This window comes from Ochlerotatus camptorhynchus, unplaced genomic scaffold (assembly GCF_037179485.1).
Source record: "Ochlerotatus camptorhynchus isolate MF236.1 unplaced genomic scaffold, CSIRO-AGI_Acam_v1.1 ptg000470l, whole genome shotgun sequence".
Classification (NCBI taxonomy): domain Eukaryota; kingdom Metazoa; phylum Arthropoda; class Insecta; order Diptera; family Culicidae; genus Ochlerotatus; species Ochlerotatus camptorhynchus.
Window position 1 is genome coordinate 50,819 of NW_027040956.1, and position 17,527 is coordinate 68,345.

A 17,527-nucleotide genomic window follows, 5' to 3' on the forward strand; every position below is an offset into this window, starting at 1 on the left:
CTATTGGTCCCAAGCAAACGATTAACGTATCCCATTCTAGTCGAAATTCTAGTACTACGCAATGTTTGTTTTGATTCGCTATGAAAGTTTGACAGGTAAAATGAGGGGTTATTGGTTTTTCCTATGTTTCGAGGGGTGAATCGATTAGCTTGGGACCGAAGAGAGTACCAGAGCTGAGCCAAAAAGTTGAGCACATTTCTTCGGGACCTTCTGGTCTTAGAGTTACCTCTATGCTAATACCTCGTTCACATTACAGCGTATATCACGTGATATACGATATCTTGCAGTGCGCACTCATACATCTAGTTTTCACTGGAAATCCTATGTATGAGTGCTCATTGCAAGACAGCCTATATTAAGTGATATAGGCTGTAATGTGAACGGGGAATAACTTTGAACACAATTTGAGCATGCGCAAATTTGGAATTGCAATTTGAAGTAGACGATAGACAAAATATTCCTTGCACATAGCAACCGTTGGTTATTGTTTGTTCGTTAATGTCTATAAATTGTGTATGCATTAAGCCTTCTATATCAAGTTTGACAATAAATATCTTAAATCGATCTAATGGGTGAAATAGTGCCTTACACCAAAACGACAGATTCTTTCGATGACCTTCAACACCGGTGCCAACCTTTTGTAGGATAAAAATGAGTTAAATTATTCATTCAATAAGCAAACCATACAATAAAATTTCAGATACTCGAATGGATATTTGGATTCAATCCTCGTATCCCGTTGGTCAACGTTACTGCAAGTCGAGAGGCTAAGGAGATGGTTATGGCCTCTGGCAATGCTATTATATTTTATAAATTCGTAAACCAAACCGAATCGATCCAAACGTTGGTCGGTCATGTAAGCTTGCAGTTTCTTAAATTCTTTCTCCAGAATGGAATTAACTAACGTTTATGGTATTTCAGAAAAGCACAATAAATACGATTACCACCGATGGTAGCGGCCGTTTTGTGGCGTCATCAGATAATGCATACTGTATCAATGTTTGGGACCGGGACGCGATTACCGATGGATCCCCTGTGGCCATTCGTACTATTTATGAACCATTCAAGTCAAATGAGATCAACGCTGTTGGATTGAGTCACGACGCTCGATATTTGATTGCGGCATGTAGTGGAACACAAAACCTACTGAAAGTGTGGCAGTGGACAATAGGAAACGATAGTCCAGATGGTATAAGTTTGATTAAATTATCTTTTATTGTTCTTAAGCTATATCAAGTTTTACAGATTGCATTGAATTGCCACCTCGGTTGGGTAAAACAAAAAACATTCGTTTTTGTACTGATCTTGGCAAGAAGAATCATTTTATAGTCACCCTGGAAAACGCTGTTATTTTTGGCTATTTCGATTCGAAAAATCAAAAACTTCACATTGAGGTTCCTAGGAAGCATGGCTTTCAGGATTACAACGATTCTGTTTTTGTTGATGATACGCCAAGAGCAGTTTCAGTCACGGCAGCTGGGATGGCTATCATCTGGAGTGATGACAAGAAAGTCGTTAGTCCCATCAAGAAGCAATTTCTCAAATATCTGCACCTGAAGTATGCTTCGATTAATGTGATAAAGTATTGCGATCAAAAACTGATTACGGGTGATGATGATGGCGAGATTCGGTTCTATGATACCTATATGAGGATTTTGTATTGGTTCAAGCAAGAAGACCCAGAGCCGATTCGAACAATTTCTTTCAACGTTCTACCGAGAAAGTATGTTCTGGACAATGTTCAAGATCGTTCGGGTAAGTTGTATGTTTGGTTAGATTGATTGCCATAATCTAAAGTTGTCGAATTTCAGAGGATACTGATGAAGAAGTGCTTTGTTTCGAGTCATTGCCGAGAGATGTCTCACTTGAAGGAAATCCGGTTATCATAAGGAACTTTATCATGGCTACAAAAACAGGGCACATCTTCGACATCGATATAGTGCAGAACAAAATTCAGGAGCTGTACTATTCGTCGGGAAGCATCATCACCTCGTTTGATGTTCACCCAAAAGAGTAAGTGGAAATTTGGTTTGGCACATAAACGCTCTTTTCGTTAAATTAAAATTTGAAATCAACGATAAAGCGAGTTGGACTCCCAATCCGGTCGAAGAAATTACTGGGGTTAGAAATTTTCTTCACTTACCTGGGCATTAGACTGATGCAAAATTTGACTTTTTCGCTCCACAGTGCTTAAATGGTTTCAAATCGGGTCCTGATTAGCCTCCCAAAGTTACAACTCATTTGGTTAGAAACAGGCTTCGCACAAGCCATTTGAAGTTTACACGTAAATTACTATGGGAAATCTCAACTTTTTGTTCATTGCCTTCTAGTCTTCTTCCATATTGAGCTGCGAAACAGTTCTATAGCTATTCTTATAGAAAATTTTCTCAGCTACAACTTTGCTCAAGATCGTTTCTATGTAAAACGAGACAGGAAAAGGTTATTAATTATTTAAGAGATTGGTAAACTTATGACATGATCAAGCAGCTGCTCTGTTGGCAACACTGTATTTTGCAGTGTGACATAGTAGCCATGATGTTTGTGTGCTATTCAACGCCTCAGAAACACCAGTCTTGCCTGCTGAGCAGTTGGTTTAGCATGATCATAAGACATCAGCGCATTGAACCATTGATAACTTTCGATCCTTGCATTTAATCAAAAAGTGGTCTGCAGCAAAGTTGTAGCTACAAGTACAGTTGAAAGCTTTTGAAGCAGACCGACAAACAAAAATCTTGGTTTTACCATAGTAATTCCCATACAAACTTCATCTCAGTTTCTCACCAAATGGGTTAAAATTTTGGGAGGTTAGTTAGGATCCAATTTGGAATCGTTTAAGTATTGTGGAGCGAAAATTTCAAATTTTGCATCACTCTACTGGGCATAGAGTATCATTGTCCTTGCTACACAGTATACATATTCATGCATTTGGCATAAAAAGTTCTCAATTAAAAACTGGGGAAGTATATCTATTATATAACACAAGGTTTAGAGAATCGTAAAAAGTCTATAGAATAAATTCTATATAGATACAGATATTTCACTTTATTTGAATTTATCATTTTGTTTACAGAGCTCAACTATGTTCCTGCGACGGAAATGGCAAAATAACGGTCTACGATCTCAAGGAAAGACAGGCAATCATGAGTCTGAATGTTCCGATCCAGAGGACTCGACGTGGAAGAATTACCGTCCTCTGTTATTCGCCTTGTGGTACCACTATTTTAATGAAATATTAATTAGTCCCATCTTTACTTGATTTCCCATCCATACGGGACTTTTATGCGATTATTGGTAGTACCTATAACTTATACTCACAAAAAACATTTTCTACTACATTACAGGAACCTACCTGGCTGGCGGGGCAGAAAACGGTTACATCTGGGTCGTCAATCCAGAAACGATGATAATCAGTGCAGACAGTCCCCTGCAGTACAACAGCGAAAATATTCGTTTTCTCAAGTTCTCTCCAGATTCAAAGTTTTTCCTTTTTGCTGTAAGATTCGTTTATAGTTTTAACTTAGATAAATTCACTGTAAACCAAATTTTTGCAACTTGCAGGACGATGAAGGCTCAATAGGTTTACTGCAGCGTGAATATGAATGCTGGAAATTGACTGGAAAATGCTTAACTCACAAAATAGTAGATATTCTGTTCGTTTCAAACGTGAAGTTCCTAACAATTGGAGACGATAGGGTAAATAATCATAAATCTTCTTTCAGATATACAAATATAACTTTGAGTGTTTTCAGCATTTGATTAGATATACGATCGATTCTGGCGAGGTTTCTCGAATGGACAATTTAGCGATAAGCGATCGTTTCAAAATAGAACAATCAGCCCACAGTACATCGTTTCTCCTTCTGTCATCGGATCAACTTTTGGTGGCAAATGATCAATTCAAATTCAAAATATTTAATCTTAAAACTTTCAGCATTTTGAATACATTTCTTGCACCATTCCACGATGGACCCATTCGAAACTTGACGGTAGATATTTAGAATTTCCGTTTGTAAAATTACAATAACCTTGATTCATCATTTGTCATCCACAGCTTCTACCTGGCGATTATTTTTTTGCATTCATGACCGATAGGAACATTTACATTCATCAACTCCCGATCGATGGCAACCCATTTAAGTATTTGGGAATGTTTGCCCATCCGAAGAAACTCAAAGCCATACGGAACATGGAAGACCATTTCCTATTCAGCTACGGAGAAGGTGACCACGGGGTCAGTACGTGGAGAATCAATGCGATGTAAGGCTGCCTTGTCAGTTAACTGTTACAGTTCACTTATTACAATTAACATTTTACTTTCCAGCCCATTGATTGAAAATCAGAAATACTGTGGATCCGGTTTAGATCCATATTGTTCTCTTCTCCCCGGAGGGAAAAACGGGTGCTACGTAAAAGAGATGCTGAGTTTGTTTTTCTACAATCAGATATCACCGAAGCACAATGAAGAGATCACGGATATTTCGGTACGTACTTATCAAGTCTCCAATCACGGACTACCCATCAAACCTAGCTACTACCTATAGCTTTCCTACCCCTACGTTCTTCAACATTAACCTGCTATTGAATATTGCGCCAACGATTGTATGACATTTCCCAGAAAAGCATTATTCAGAAAACGACCATTTGCCGAAATGCTAATTCCCGGAATAGACCAATTCCCTGATTTTTTTGTACCGGAAATTGTAAATCTCTATTTATTTAGCAATTTAATGATGCCATAATTTTGAATTCATATTTACACAGGTCTTTGTTTAAGAAAAGAGTACGACAACTGTGTTATCATCAAAAGCATTATTTAGTTTTTTTTTATAGATGTGACAAAAACTAAATCAAAAAATGTAATTGAGCTGATTGCGGTGAAAACTCAAATTTACGACCCTATTACTTCTCCGGATTTTTACTAGTCTACTTCTTTATAGGAAAACATTGGTCGATGCGCACAGTGTGAATTCCATTTTATAGTTTATACTGATAAATGGTTTGTGAATGGACTATGCGAGAACAGCTAACGATCAAAAGAATGGAAATCATTAAGCTGGGTTTAGACTAGGCAAGTCAAATGATCAACTCAGTTGAATTCAATTGGCTTGAAAAGTTGAGTCTGGTTCAACTTTTTCAATTAACGGCGCCGGTGCTGTAGTGGTAAGCGTGATTATCTCTCACCCCAGCAGGCCTGGGTTCAATACTAGTCGGCGCCGCCGGGATGTTCTGAGGCATAACATCTCTGATCACGCCTTCCTTCGGATGGGAAGTAAGCCGTTGGTCCCCGGTTCATGAGTTGATGGGTCGATAGGTAGGGTCCAGGTGTGTGGGAGCTGCCTCCCTGGCGTCGGTAGCATTGGTGCTCAGCACGGAAAACAAGATCGACGGAAAACAAATCAAGAAAAAAAAAACTTTTTTCAATTCAAGTGAGTTGATCAAGTCAATTGAATGGCATGGTTAACAAGTTCAATTCGTGTGCAAGTCAGTTGAATTCAACTGACTTGATCAATTGACTTGCCCTGTTTAAACCCAGCTTTACTGAGCATTCATAAAGGCCTAATTCGCGAACGTAAACAATGGCTTCTTCCACAGCTTACTTACTTACAAATCAAGCTAAGGTAACCTTCTACTTGGTCGATCCACCTCACGACGTGCCCAGCCCACCATAGTCGCCCAATTTTTGCAATGTGGACGATAGTTGGTTCTCTCAGCAGCTGATGCAATTCGTGGTTCATTCGCATACTCCACGTTCCGTCATCCATCTGTACTCCACCCGAGGGGGACGACTCTATCTACGATGCAAAAAAGATTGTGTTTTTCTGTGGCTAGCTGCGCGCACGCTGAGTATATAGAAAGAAGTTTGATGACGATTCTGAAGATTTCCTGCAAAAAGATGATGAGCGATGCAAGTAGATGCGACAAATGAAAGAAGATTTTTCGAAGATTGATTCGTTAGTGTGAGATTTGTTGAGCATCTAAACTTGAGATTTAGATGTGTCGCCCCCCTCGACTCCACCATAGATGGTACGCAACAACTTCCTATCGAAAACACCAAGGGCGCATTGGTCCTCCAAGAGCATAGTCCAGATCTCGTGGCTGTAGAGGACCACCGGACTAATTAGCGTCTTGTAGATAGTCAACTTTGTGCGGCGACGAATTTTATTCGACCGGAGTGTTCTCCGGAGTCCAAAGTAGGCATGATTTCTTGCCATAATACGTCTTTGAATTTCTCTGCTGGTATCATTTTCTGCGGTCACCAGTGAGCCCAAATACACCAACTCATCGACCTCGATTTTGTCAATCTAAACTCGGTGTGGGAGACTAACATTGTCTTCCCTAGAACCTCTTCCTTTCATGTATTTTGTCTTTGATGCGCTGATGGCAAGTTCAATCCACCTAGCTTGAGCCTTCAGTCTGATGTACGTTCCCGTCATCGTCTCAATAGATCTTCCTGACGATCGTGCCACTCGCGTCTATCCCAGCTCTTCTGATCACACCTTCTAACGCGATGTTGAATAGCAGACACGAAAGTCCATCACCTTGCCGAAACCCTTTTGGAGATTCAAATGGACTCGAGAGTGTCCCCGATACTCGAACAACGCACATCACTCGATCCATCGTCGCCTTGACCAATCGCGTCAGTTTATCCGGAAATCCGTACTCGTGCATAATCTGCCATAGCGGATTTGAAATCGATGAACAAATAATGTGTGGGCCGCATTTCTGTAGAACCTGCCGAATCGTGAAAATTTGGTCCGTGGTAGCGCGGGCACCCATGAATCCCGCCTGCTCTCTGCCCCACGAACTCTCTTGCAAATTTTGACAGGCGGTGGCATAGAATTTGGGAGAATACCTTGTAGGCTTCTTCCACAGATTTCTCGTAATTCAAAGTCACAGATCATATCGGATAGAGAAACTCTCCTCTTCCATAATCATCCTTCTTGGGCAAGTTTTCACTATCGAGACATTTGCGGAAGGAGCCATTGTTTACGTTTGCGATTGTTTTGAAATCTCTTGGTAGAAATAATCAGTGTGTTTTCCAATCTTTTAACCCTTCGTCTGTGCAAAAAAAAAAACTTACGTGTAGTAGATAGAGCTAGTGTGGATTAGAAATAAGTAGAATCGGGTGAGCGTGAAGCGTGATAGACCGTATGTAAACGGAATCTGATTGGTTCGGGAATTTTGATACAGCTAGGGGTACAAATATTAGGTACCTAAGCTCGTTGACGGCATTTCGCTGCCAGACTGTTGAGCAGTTCAGTCGATTTGAATTCTCTCTAGTTTCGTTCGTTCGTTCGCAAGTCGAATTAGCTCCGCGTTGTATAGTGACGCTCTCGCTGACCCAGCCATGGGTAAGAAATCGCGCGGTAACGCGAGTGCCGGCTTACCGGGAAAACAGACTCTCCCAGGAGACGGCGCGATCACCGAGCCAGCTCAGAAGAAGCAGAAGAAAACCCCATTGCCCGTCCCGACAGGCGTTGCGGACCCGCAGCTGGGGCCTCCCGGAACTAAACGACCCAGACCTGAAGACATCAGCGCCACCGCATCGGCAGCAAAAAAGCTGCTGAGCAACAATCCGTTCTCCGCCCTGCAGAACGGAGCCCAGCCGCAGTCGGACCCTGAGACGGTGCCTAAAAAAGTTAAGTTGCCACCCTTCTATGTGAAGGGCTTCCCTCCCGGGCTATGGGAGCAGCTGGATTTCTACATTAAGCAGGGCCTTCGCTGCACCATTCAACGGTGCACGGAAGGCTACAAACTGATGGTCTCGGCCGAAAATCACTACAACGCAGTCCAGGCCCTCTTGGACAGAATGAAGCTGGAGTACTTCTCCCACGACATCGAGGCCACCAAGCCGCTGAAAGTGGTGCTGCGCGGGCTCCACGACATGGACACCACCACCTTAATGGACGAGATTAAGGCGAACGGCCTCAAGCCGGTCGAAATCCACAAGATGACCCGCAGCAAGGCCATCAAGTATCGTGACCAGCTCTACTTGGTCCATCTGCAGAAGAACTCCACAACCGTGAAGGATCTCCATACGACACGCACACTGTTCCACATCGTAGTGAAGTGGGAGCGGTATAAGCATAGAGGTAACTCTAAGACCACTGGGTCCCGAAGAAAATCATTATTATTTTTGGCTCACTCAGTACCAGAACAACGGTCCCAAGCAGTCCCAAGCTATTTCACTCACCCCTGCATGTTCTGCATGAATCCACACACCCCTGATGTTATCTGTCAAACTTTCATAGCGAATCAAAACAAACATAGTGTAGTAATAGAATTTCAACTAGAATAGGGTACGTTAATCGTTTGCTTGGGACCAATAGGCTACTAAAGTGGTGAGCCAATTTAAAATCGTTAGTTTCGTATTGATTGTTGGTATAAGCCAACCCACCGTGGCGTCACTCAGTGCTCGAACTGCCTATTGTTCGGGCACGGCACCAGGAACTGCCGCATGGCCAGCCGCTGCATCAAATGCGGCAATAACCACAAGATCGACGACTGCGACAGCATCGAGGAAGCCGCTCCCACATGCGCCAACTGCGGTGCTGCCCACAAGGCCACGAGTAAGGCCTGTCCGAAGCGGGCCGAATACGCCGAGATCCGGAAGAAGGCCTCGTCCAACAACCAGCCCGGTCGCAAGAAGGTCCCGGAAAACAACGCGCAGAACTTTCCTCCGTTATCACCGGTCCAACCACGGCCAATTCCAGTGTTGGCGCCGCTCCCGCTCAACCAACAGTTGGCTGCTGCCCAGTCGGCTGCCGCTGCAGTACCCAGTCAAGCCTCCGGCCCATCGACGGATCCCCCTGCTCCGGGATTGGCCGGTACAACCGGTGAAGCTACAGACGATTCTCCGCTGTCAACGGATGAGATCGTCACACTGTTGGCCCAGGCCATCATCATCAAGCGCACCTGCGCAACAAGAACACAACAGCTCCAAGCTATCATCTCCTTCGTCGCTAATTATGGACCGTGAACCCATAAAGATCGCCAACTGGAACGCTCGCTCCGTAGGGGCGAAAAACATTGAGCTTGCAGACTTCCTCCGCAAGCACGACATCGACGTGGGCCTTCTCACCGAGACCCACCTCAAGACCGGTGACAGCTTCTGGCTGCCCGACCACAGCATTGTCCGGCTTGATCGCACCAGCTCCAGGGGGGGCGGTGTCGCGGTCATCATCAAGAAAGGCATCAAGTACTGCACCCTACCCCACTACCGCACTTCCATCATCGAGGCCGTCGGCGTTGAGGTGGAAACATCGACCGGAAACGTCCGGTTCATCGTTGTCTACTGCCCCCGGCAATGTACCGTTAGCAATGGTACAGCACAGCAGTTCAAGAACGACCTTGCCATCATAACCCGCACCAATGCCCGCTTCGTAATCGGAGGGGACCTGAACGCCCGGCACGAGGCCTGGCGGAACTACCAGCAGAACCAGAACGGCCGCCTGCTATTCGACCATTCCCAGCATGGTCTCTATTCCGTCTGGTTTCCGGACGAACCAACCTTCACATCACCGACGGGCAACCCATCGACGCTGGACCTGTTCTTGGCAAACACCAGATTAGCCAAGCCGGTTGCCGTCAACGACCTGAGTTCGGACCACCAACCGGTGCTGACCGAGCTGGGCTACAACGTGGCCCCTGCACCGTGCCAGCGGAAGGACTACCATCGAGTCAACTGGGTCCAGTTTCGACGCGTGGTCGACCGCCACATCGACGACAACCCACCGCTCGATACAGTGGAGGACATCGACCGGGCCCTGGAGGGTCTCCATCAAGCCATATCCGTGGCTGACGAAGAGTGCGTTCGACGAGTTCCTGTGAGGGGTAAGTTTCAAGCAATTGATTCCCACACCAAACTCTTGATTCGGCTCAGAAATGTTCGTAGACGCCAGTTTCAGCGGACTGGGGATCTGCAGCGTAAATACGAAATGGTCGATCTGGATCGGCAGATCGCTTCCAGAATGGTCTCAATCCGGAACGAGAGTTTCGGGCGGCTCGTTCAGAACCTGGACGACCGTTCCAGACCATTCTGGAAGGTTGCCAAGGTGCTGAAGTCTCACCCCAAGCCCATTCCACCACTTAGAGTCAATGACGAACGGCTTATCACCAACGAAGAGAAGGCCAATGCAATTGGGGAGCACATTGCCCAGTCGCATTTGCTTGGCTCTACAATCCCAAGTCCACTCGAGAACCAGGTTGTGCAGTGCGTCCAGACGTTAGATGCCTCCCCTTGTGCCGTTCCTCCAGAAGAACGGATTACAGAGGAACAAATTTGCTCAGCGCTGAAACACAGTAAGAACATGAAGGCTCCCGGGTTTGACGGAATATTCAACCTAGAGTTGAAAAATCTCAGCGCGAGGGTGCACTCGCTGCTGGCTGCCATCCTCAACAGATGCTTGGAGCTGCACTACTTTCCAAGCATCTGGAAGGTGGCAAAAATCATCCCGATCCGCAAACCTGGGAAAGACCCTTCACTACCGTCAAGCTACAGACCGATTAGCCTGCTCTCAGCGCTGAGCAAGCTGTTCGAAAAATTGATCCTCAGCCGACTAAACAAGTTTGTGGACATTCTTCTTCCGGAACAGTTCGGGTTCCGCAAGGGGCATTCCACCAATCATCAGCTAGTGCGGGTGATGAATAACATCCGGAGTAACAAAGCTGTATCCAAGTCCACAGCCATGGCCTTGTTAGACGTCGAAAAGGCGTTTGACAATGTCTGGCACGACGGACTTATATACAAGCTTTGTAACTCCAACTTTCCACCATACCTTGTGAAAATCACCCGTAACTATCTCCAGCAAAGGTCGTTCAGGGTGTCGTTGAACAGTTCCCTTTCGGGACAATTTCCGATCCCAGCAGGTGTTCCGCAAGGGAGTCTGCTGGGACCACTGCTTTACAGCATCTACACGTCGGACATCCCTCCTCTAGGAGACGGTTGCGTGTTCTTTCTGTTTGCAGATGACACCGCGATAGCCGTCAAGGGTAGGATGCCTCGTGAAATTACGAACAAGCTCCAACGATGCCTTGACACCTTTACTGATTATGCCACCACGTGGAAAATCAAAATCAACGCCTCGAAAACCCAAGCGATCATGTTCCTTCACAGACAATCATTAAAACTTAAACCGTCTCCCTCCTGTACCGTAATAATGGATGGTACAAGGGTCGAGTGGTCCACTGATGTTACTTATCTCGGGATGTTGTTCGATGAGAAGCTCCTGTTCCGCTCGCACATAGAGAAAACCCTAGTTAAGTGCTCCGCCTTGGTTAGGTGTTTGTATCCGCTCATTTGCCGCAGATCCCGCCTCTCAAGGCAAAACAAACTGGCTGTTTACAAACAGATCATAGCCCCCGCGATCTTCTATGCCGCCCCGGTGTGGGAATCGTGCGCTCAGACCCACAGGAACAAAATCCAGGTTGTACAGAATAGAGTGTTGAGGATGATCCTAGATCGTCCATTCGACACAAGAATAGCAGACCTCCATCAAGAGGCAGAAATTCCCAAAGTAGATTCCAAAGTTGATGATATGACAACTAAATTTATTCAAAAATGCAATCTTTCTGAACATGCTTTAATAAGCAATTTGTACATAGTAGGTTAAGTGTATATAGTAGAGTAGGTTAGTTTTAAGCTGTCAATAGTAGTATTAAGTAGTTTCTCTTCAAATTCTAAAAACAAAACAAACCAATCCCACCAAGGTGGTCGACCGTGTACTAAGTCTAGGACTAATTCTGTAAAACAAATTTTGAATTTTGCCCATACCTAAAGATGAAGAAAGCAATTAAATCACTTAGTAAAAATTTATATGGTAATCGTCCAAGTTAAACAAAAATAAAGATCATTTAAACTAAAAAAAAAAAAAAAAAAAAAAAAAAAACTCGTTGACGGCATTCTTATGATGGACTGTGGAGAGAGCGGACGACCAGCAAAGGACCACCAGCAGAAGGGATAGCGGCACTAGCGGACCAACAGAGGTAGCAGCAGATTCATGGAACCGTGACTGAGGCTGGAAACCTCGGTCACGAGGCTCGAAGAAAATCATTATTATTTTTGGCTCACTCAGTACCAGAACAACGGTCCCAAGCAGTCCCAAGCTATTTCACTCACCCCTGCATGTTCTGCATGAATCCACACACCCCTGATGTTATCTGTCAAACTTTCATAGCGAATCAAAACAAACATAGTGTAGTAATAGAATTTCAACTAGAATAGGGTACGTTAATCGTTTGCTTGGGACCAATAGGCTACTAAAGTGGTGAGCCAATTTAAAATCGTTAGTTTCGTATTGATTGTTGACAGAACTATGCTGTGGCTACACAGTATTTTACATTTAATAGCCCATATAGAGATCTCCAAGCGCAATCTTACGAACACTAAAATCCAACATCCACATATAAAAATGAAGAAGAAGAAGAACCAAAAAGGTATCGCGATATCACAACTGCTTAACAAGGTAGCACGCGGTCTCACGCACATTTTTGTGCATTTGGAGACATTCATCTTGATTTGTAAACCAATTTTTAAATTGTCAATAAATTGCATTCAATGGCATTAATATCCATTGAATGACAGTTCGCTCTATGGCGAGGGGCGCTAAAATGGTGATGCTTGCAAATGTAATCGCCAGTGCTATGCATTTTCGAAAGAAAGAAAAGAAAATGAACTCTCCGCAGAATCGCTTCATTTCGAGCAATATAATTTTCGTGTAAGTCATTGTGTTTCTTGTTATCGAGTCACGATGAACATTCCTCCTTTCAAACATCACTTGACTATCGCTTGTTTCGTTCGTCAAGTGCTTCAGTTCATTTCATTTGAAGCAATGACTTGTTTCAATTGACGCAATGAATGAGTCGGAAACTGCTTCCTCCGTTTTTTCCACTTTCACTTCCATTCTGGCTCATTCGACTTGTCACGCATCGCGTCGTCAAGCATAAAAATATAGTATCCGCACAATATCGGTTGCCGATAGGGATGGTATCCGGATTATATGTAGTAATAATATACTATTTTATGTCAAACGAAAATTAAATTAACACGGCCATTCTGGAGTTCAAGAAGGCGGCCATCGGGGTCAGCAAAAGTCTCAAATACCCTACAATATGGGTATTTTCGGAACGGGGACGACGCGAAGGTGTCGAAAATCGATATCCGACGCTATTTTGGAATCCAAAATGGCAGCCATAATAGGATATTTTCCTCGATATTTTCGGAACGGGGATGGCACGTAGATGCTGAAAATCGATATCCGACGCCATTTTGGAATTCATAATAGTGAAAATTGGTTTTCGGAAGTGTCAAACACCCTAAGATATGGGTATTTTAGGAACGGGAATAAAGCGTAGATGTCAAAAATCGATATCCGACGCTTTGTTAGAATCCAAAATGGCGGCCATCAGGATTAAGAAAGTGTCAAATACCCTACAATATGGGTAATTTCGGAACGGGGACGATCCGTAGATGCCAAAAGCCGATATTCGACGCCATTTTGGAATCCAAGATGGTGGCCATCAAGTTTCATAAAACGTTTTAAAAACCCTAAGATATTTTCGGAACGGAGACAACGCATGGATGCCGAAAATCGATATCTGACGCTATGTTGGACTCCAATATGGTGACCATCGGGTTTCGGAAAAAGTGTCAAATACCCTACATTATGGTTATTCTCGGAACGGGGACAACGTGTAGTTGCCGAAAATCGATATCCGATGCCATTTTGGAATCCAATATGGCGGCCATCAGGTTTCATATAAAGTGTCAAATACCCTAATATCAGGTTTTTTTTTGGAACGGGAACCTTTCCGATTCCCACGACGCGTAGATGCTGAAAATTGGTATTCGGTGCCATTTGTAGGCCATCATCTTCTGAAATCGGAAGCCACCATCTTGAATTTCAAGATGGCGTCGGACATCGATGTCTGGCTTCTAGATGTCACTCGAATTCCAAAAAACCCACATGGATCGGTATTTGACAGTATTTCACAGTTTCTCTGAACCAAAGTCAGCATCTTGGATTTAAAGACGGTGTGACATCAATTTTCGGCATCTACGCCTCATCTCTATTCTGAAAATAACCATATTTTAGGGTATTTGACACTTTTCCGTAAATCGGAAGTCCCCGTCTTGGTTTTCAAAATGGCGTCGGATATCGATTTCCGGCCTCTAGACGCCATCCCGATTCCAAAAATACCTATATTTTGATGGGTATTTGACAATATTTCCCATTTGTTCTCAAATAGGAAGCCGCCATCTTGGATTTGTAAATGGCGTCGCATATGTAGACTACATACTGATTACAAAAATGTCAATATTGATGTGTATTTGTCTATATTTCCACTTTTTCTTAAGTCGAAAGCCGCCATCTTCTATTTCAAATGTCGTCGGATTTCGATTTTCATCCTCTAGACAGCATCCCGATTCCAAAAATACTTTTATTGATAGGTATTTGACAGTATTTCCTACTTTCTATTAAACTGGAAGCCACCATATTGGATTTAAAAATGGCGTCGCATATCAATTTTCGATCTCTAGACGTCACCTCGATTAAAAAAATACACACATTGATGAGTAAACATGCCACCGACAATGATAAATTTGACATCCACGTGCACAGATCTATGCGCATACGCTTTAATGAACCGAGTGAACAATCAATAAAAGTCATAAAAACTGCGCGAGTTTGGATCGAACAGCTTCGCTTCAATGCAAAAGTAAGTTCATTTGACAATGAAAGAAGAAATGAACACGAGTCAAGCCAACACAAACAGCATGAAAACTGATCGAAAGTGGTTCTGTTGATGTTGACAGAGAAGACAGAATGACTTTCAATTGAAAGTGATGGTTTACAGCTTCATCGTCGCTTGACGATTTAGATTGAAAGTGACTTTGTGGGGCCCTGGTAATCATGGTAACATGATTTAACATAGTTCCTGTGCACCAAAATTTATGAAATTTTGGATTTAGGTTCCATTTTAAATGTAGATTACGAATATGCAAAACCATCAATACCCCTAAACAACCCAAATTGGGTTCGAAATCTGCATTAAAAATGGAACCCAAACATTTACCAATTTTGGTACACTGGAACTATTATAAATAAGAACGATTACAATTGCAAAAATCACCTTATTAGCACCCCTCGGTGTCACTTTGTATGGGAGCGAGCTGTCAGTTTGTCAGTTTAGTGTCAAACAGTGAAGTTATTATTTTACTTTAAGGTTCAATTTACTTAGATGCTTTTTGGAAAATTTCAAAAGCAGTTTTTTCCGACGCATTGTTTCAGATTGCAAAAAGCTCACGTCATTTTGTGTAAAATATCAAAAGGAATCGAATAGTGCGAGCTTTTTGCAATCTGAAATAATGCGTCAGAAAAAACTGCTTTTGAAATTTTCCAAAAAGCATCAAAGTAAATTGAACCTTAAATCTTGATTTAAAAATTGAGATGAAAGTGTGTTGGATCGAAAAAAAAATATCGCTGTGCTCAGAAAACGAAGCTCTTTCAGATGATGTATAAAAACCGATATATTTTTCAAAATTAAAGAACCCCATTGATCATTTGGAAGCAGACGCGCATACGTAGCCACGTAGGTACTCAGAATTCACTTATTTTCACAATAAACAACATCAATTTTCTTAGGGTACCCATTTTTCCCCTACCATTATCGACATAAATTTTGTAATGAATGAAAAAATGTGAAATTCCACATAAAGGGTGATACGGTCAAAATTTGGTCAATATCAACTTGACGTATTTCTTTCAATTTTGCATTTAAAAAAACCTGAACACCCCTCATTTTGAAGGTGTGTGTGTGTAGAATGTTGCTCCTATTTTGATTTTGGAATTCACTCTTCAGTTGTCAAAATGCCGTCCAAGCAAGAAGAGCAGCGTATCAAAATTTTGCTCGCGCATCGCGAAATTCCGAGCTACTCGCACGCAAAGTTGGCAAAATCGCTAAAAGTTGCCAAATCAACCGTTAAAAATGTAATTAAAGTGTTTGGGGAACGCTTGTCGACAGCCAGGAAGTCTGGATCGGGGGGAAATCGAAAACTGGAAGCCGCTGAGACGACAAAGAGAGTTGCCGGTAGTTTCAAGCGAAACCCTAACCTCTCTCTCCGAGATGCCGCAAATACGCTGGGCTATCTATTACCGGACTATCTTGGGCCGGACTATCGACTTACAAGAAGGTAGTGACTCCAAATCGTGATGATAAACAAAATACGACGGCCAAAGCGCGATCCCGGAGGCTGTACACGACGATGCTGACGAAGTTTGACTGCGTGGTAATGGACGACGAAACCTACGTCAAAGCCGACTACAAGCAGCTTCCGGGACAGGAGTTTTATACGGCAAAAAGAAGGGGAAAGGTAGCAGATGTTTTCAAGCACATTGAACTGTCAAAGTTCGCAAAGAAATATCTGGTTTGGCAAGCCATCTGTACCTGTGGCTTGAAAAGCAGCATTTTCATAGCTTCCGGGACTGTCAACCAAGAAATTTACGTGAAAGAGTGTTTGAATAAACGTCTGCTGCCTTTCCTGAAGAAACACGGTTGTTCCGTACTGTTTTGGCCGGATTTGGCATCTTGCCATTACGGTAAAAAGGGCATGGAGTGGTACGCCGCCAACAACGTGCAGGTGGTTCCCAAGGACAAGAACCCTCCCAACACGCCAGAGCTCCGCCCAATTGAGAAATACTGGGCTATTGTCAAGCGGAACCTAAAGAAGACCAAAAAAACTGCTAAGGGCGAGCAGCAGTTCAAGGCAAACTGGCTTTCTGCGGCGAAGAAGGTGGACAAGGTGGCTGTACAAAATCTGATGGCAGGGGTCAAGCGTAAGGCCCGGCAATTCAGATTTGGAAAAGCGGAAGCCTAACTGAATATTTTTCCTGAATTTTATACTAATTGAACTTGAAAAAGAAATTTAATTTGATTTTTTAAATAAACGATTTCACCGATTTACACGCGTTTTCCCTTGACCAAATTTTGACCGTATCACCCTTTAGGGTCGAAAACTAGCACACTCACCCTAGGTATAATCTATTTTTTTACCTTTCCTCAGATACGGGATGCCATGGACGTTCGAGATGTGCCTAACTACATGAGAAGCATAGGATTCCACATGACACAATTCGAGGTGAGCTTTCCTATTTTATAGAATCTTGACAACCTTCTCTAAAATCCACCATTACCAAATTGCAGGAGGACAATCTGGGTAAAGAAATCGAACAAATGGGAATGTTATTTCTTACCTTCGAGGAGGTTGTGAAACTATTCCTGAACCACCGAACATTGATGAACCCCGGTTGCGAAGAGATACGGGCTGCGTTGACTTTGATTGCAAAAGGGGTTTTCGATCCAGTAGACCTCAAAGCATTCAACGAACAATTGGCAACGCTTGGCGAAAAAGTCGACTCAAAAACGATGACTTTTTACTGTAGGACCTTGTTTCCCGAATACACCCCTGACGAGGAGTCCGAAGGATTTCTCGTTCCTTTGGATGAATTGGTGGAAAAACTGTGCTAAT

At 43.3% G+C, this 17,527-nt stretch overlaps 1 protein-coding gene across 1 annotated transcript; it reads left to right on the plus strand.

Annotated features, from left to right (window-relative positions):
- The first annotated feature begins 568 nt into the window (after window positions 1-568).
- Window positions 569-17,526, plus strand: LOC135712313 (cilia- and flagella-associated protein 251-like). The gene is made up of 13 exons (XM_065235277.1): window positions 569-640; window positions 701-856; window positions 922-1,189; window positions 1,246-1,755; window positions 1,812-2,013; window positions 3,071-3,210; window positions 3,342-3,493; window positions 3,559-3,693; window positions 3,750-3,986; window positions 4,052-4,257; window positions 4,322-4,481; window positions 17,063-17,137; window positions 17,203-17,526. Exons 1-13 carry the CDS (start codon window positions 569-571, stop codon window positions 17,524-17,526), a joined length of 2,637 nt encoding a protein of 878 aa, XP_065091349.1.
- Window position 17,527: the final 1 nt, after the last annotated feature.

Bases quoted from the DNA above. Each gene is read 5' to 3' on its own strand.
- LOC135712313 (XM_065235277.1), top strand. From the start codon at position 569: ATGGGTGAAATAGTGCCTTACACCAAAACGACAGATTCTTTCGATGAC. The intron at 857-921 runs GTAAGCTTGCAG...ATGGTATTTCAG, and splicing joins TCCAAACGTTGGTCGGTCAT to AAAAGCACAATAAATACGAT. The intron at 1,190-1,245 runs GTATAAGTTTGA...CAAGTTTTACAG, and splicing joins AGGAAACGATAGTCCAGATG to ATTGCATTGAATTGCCACCT.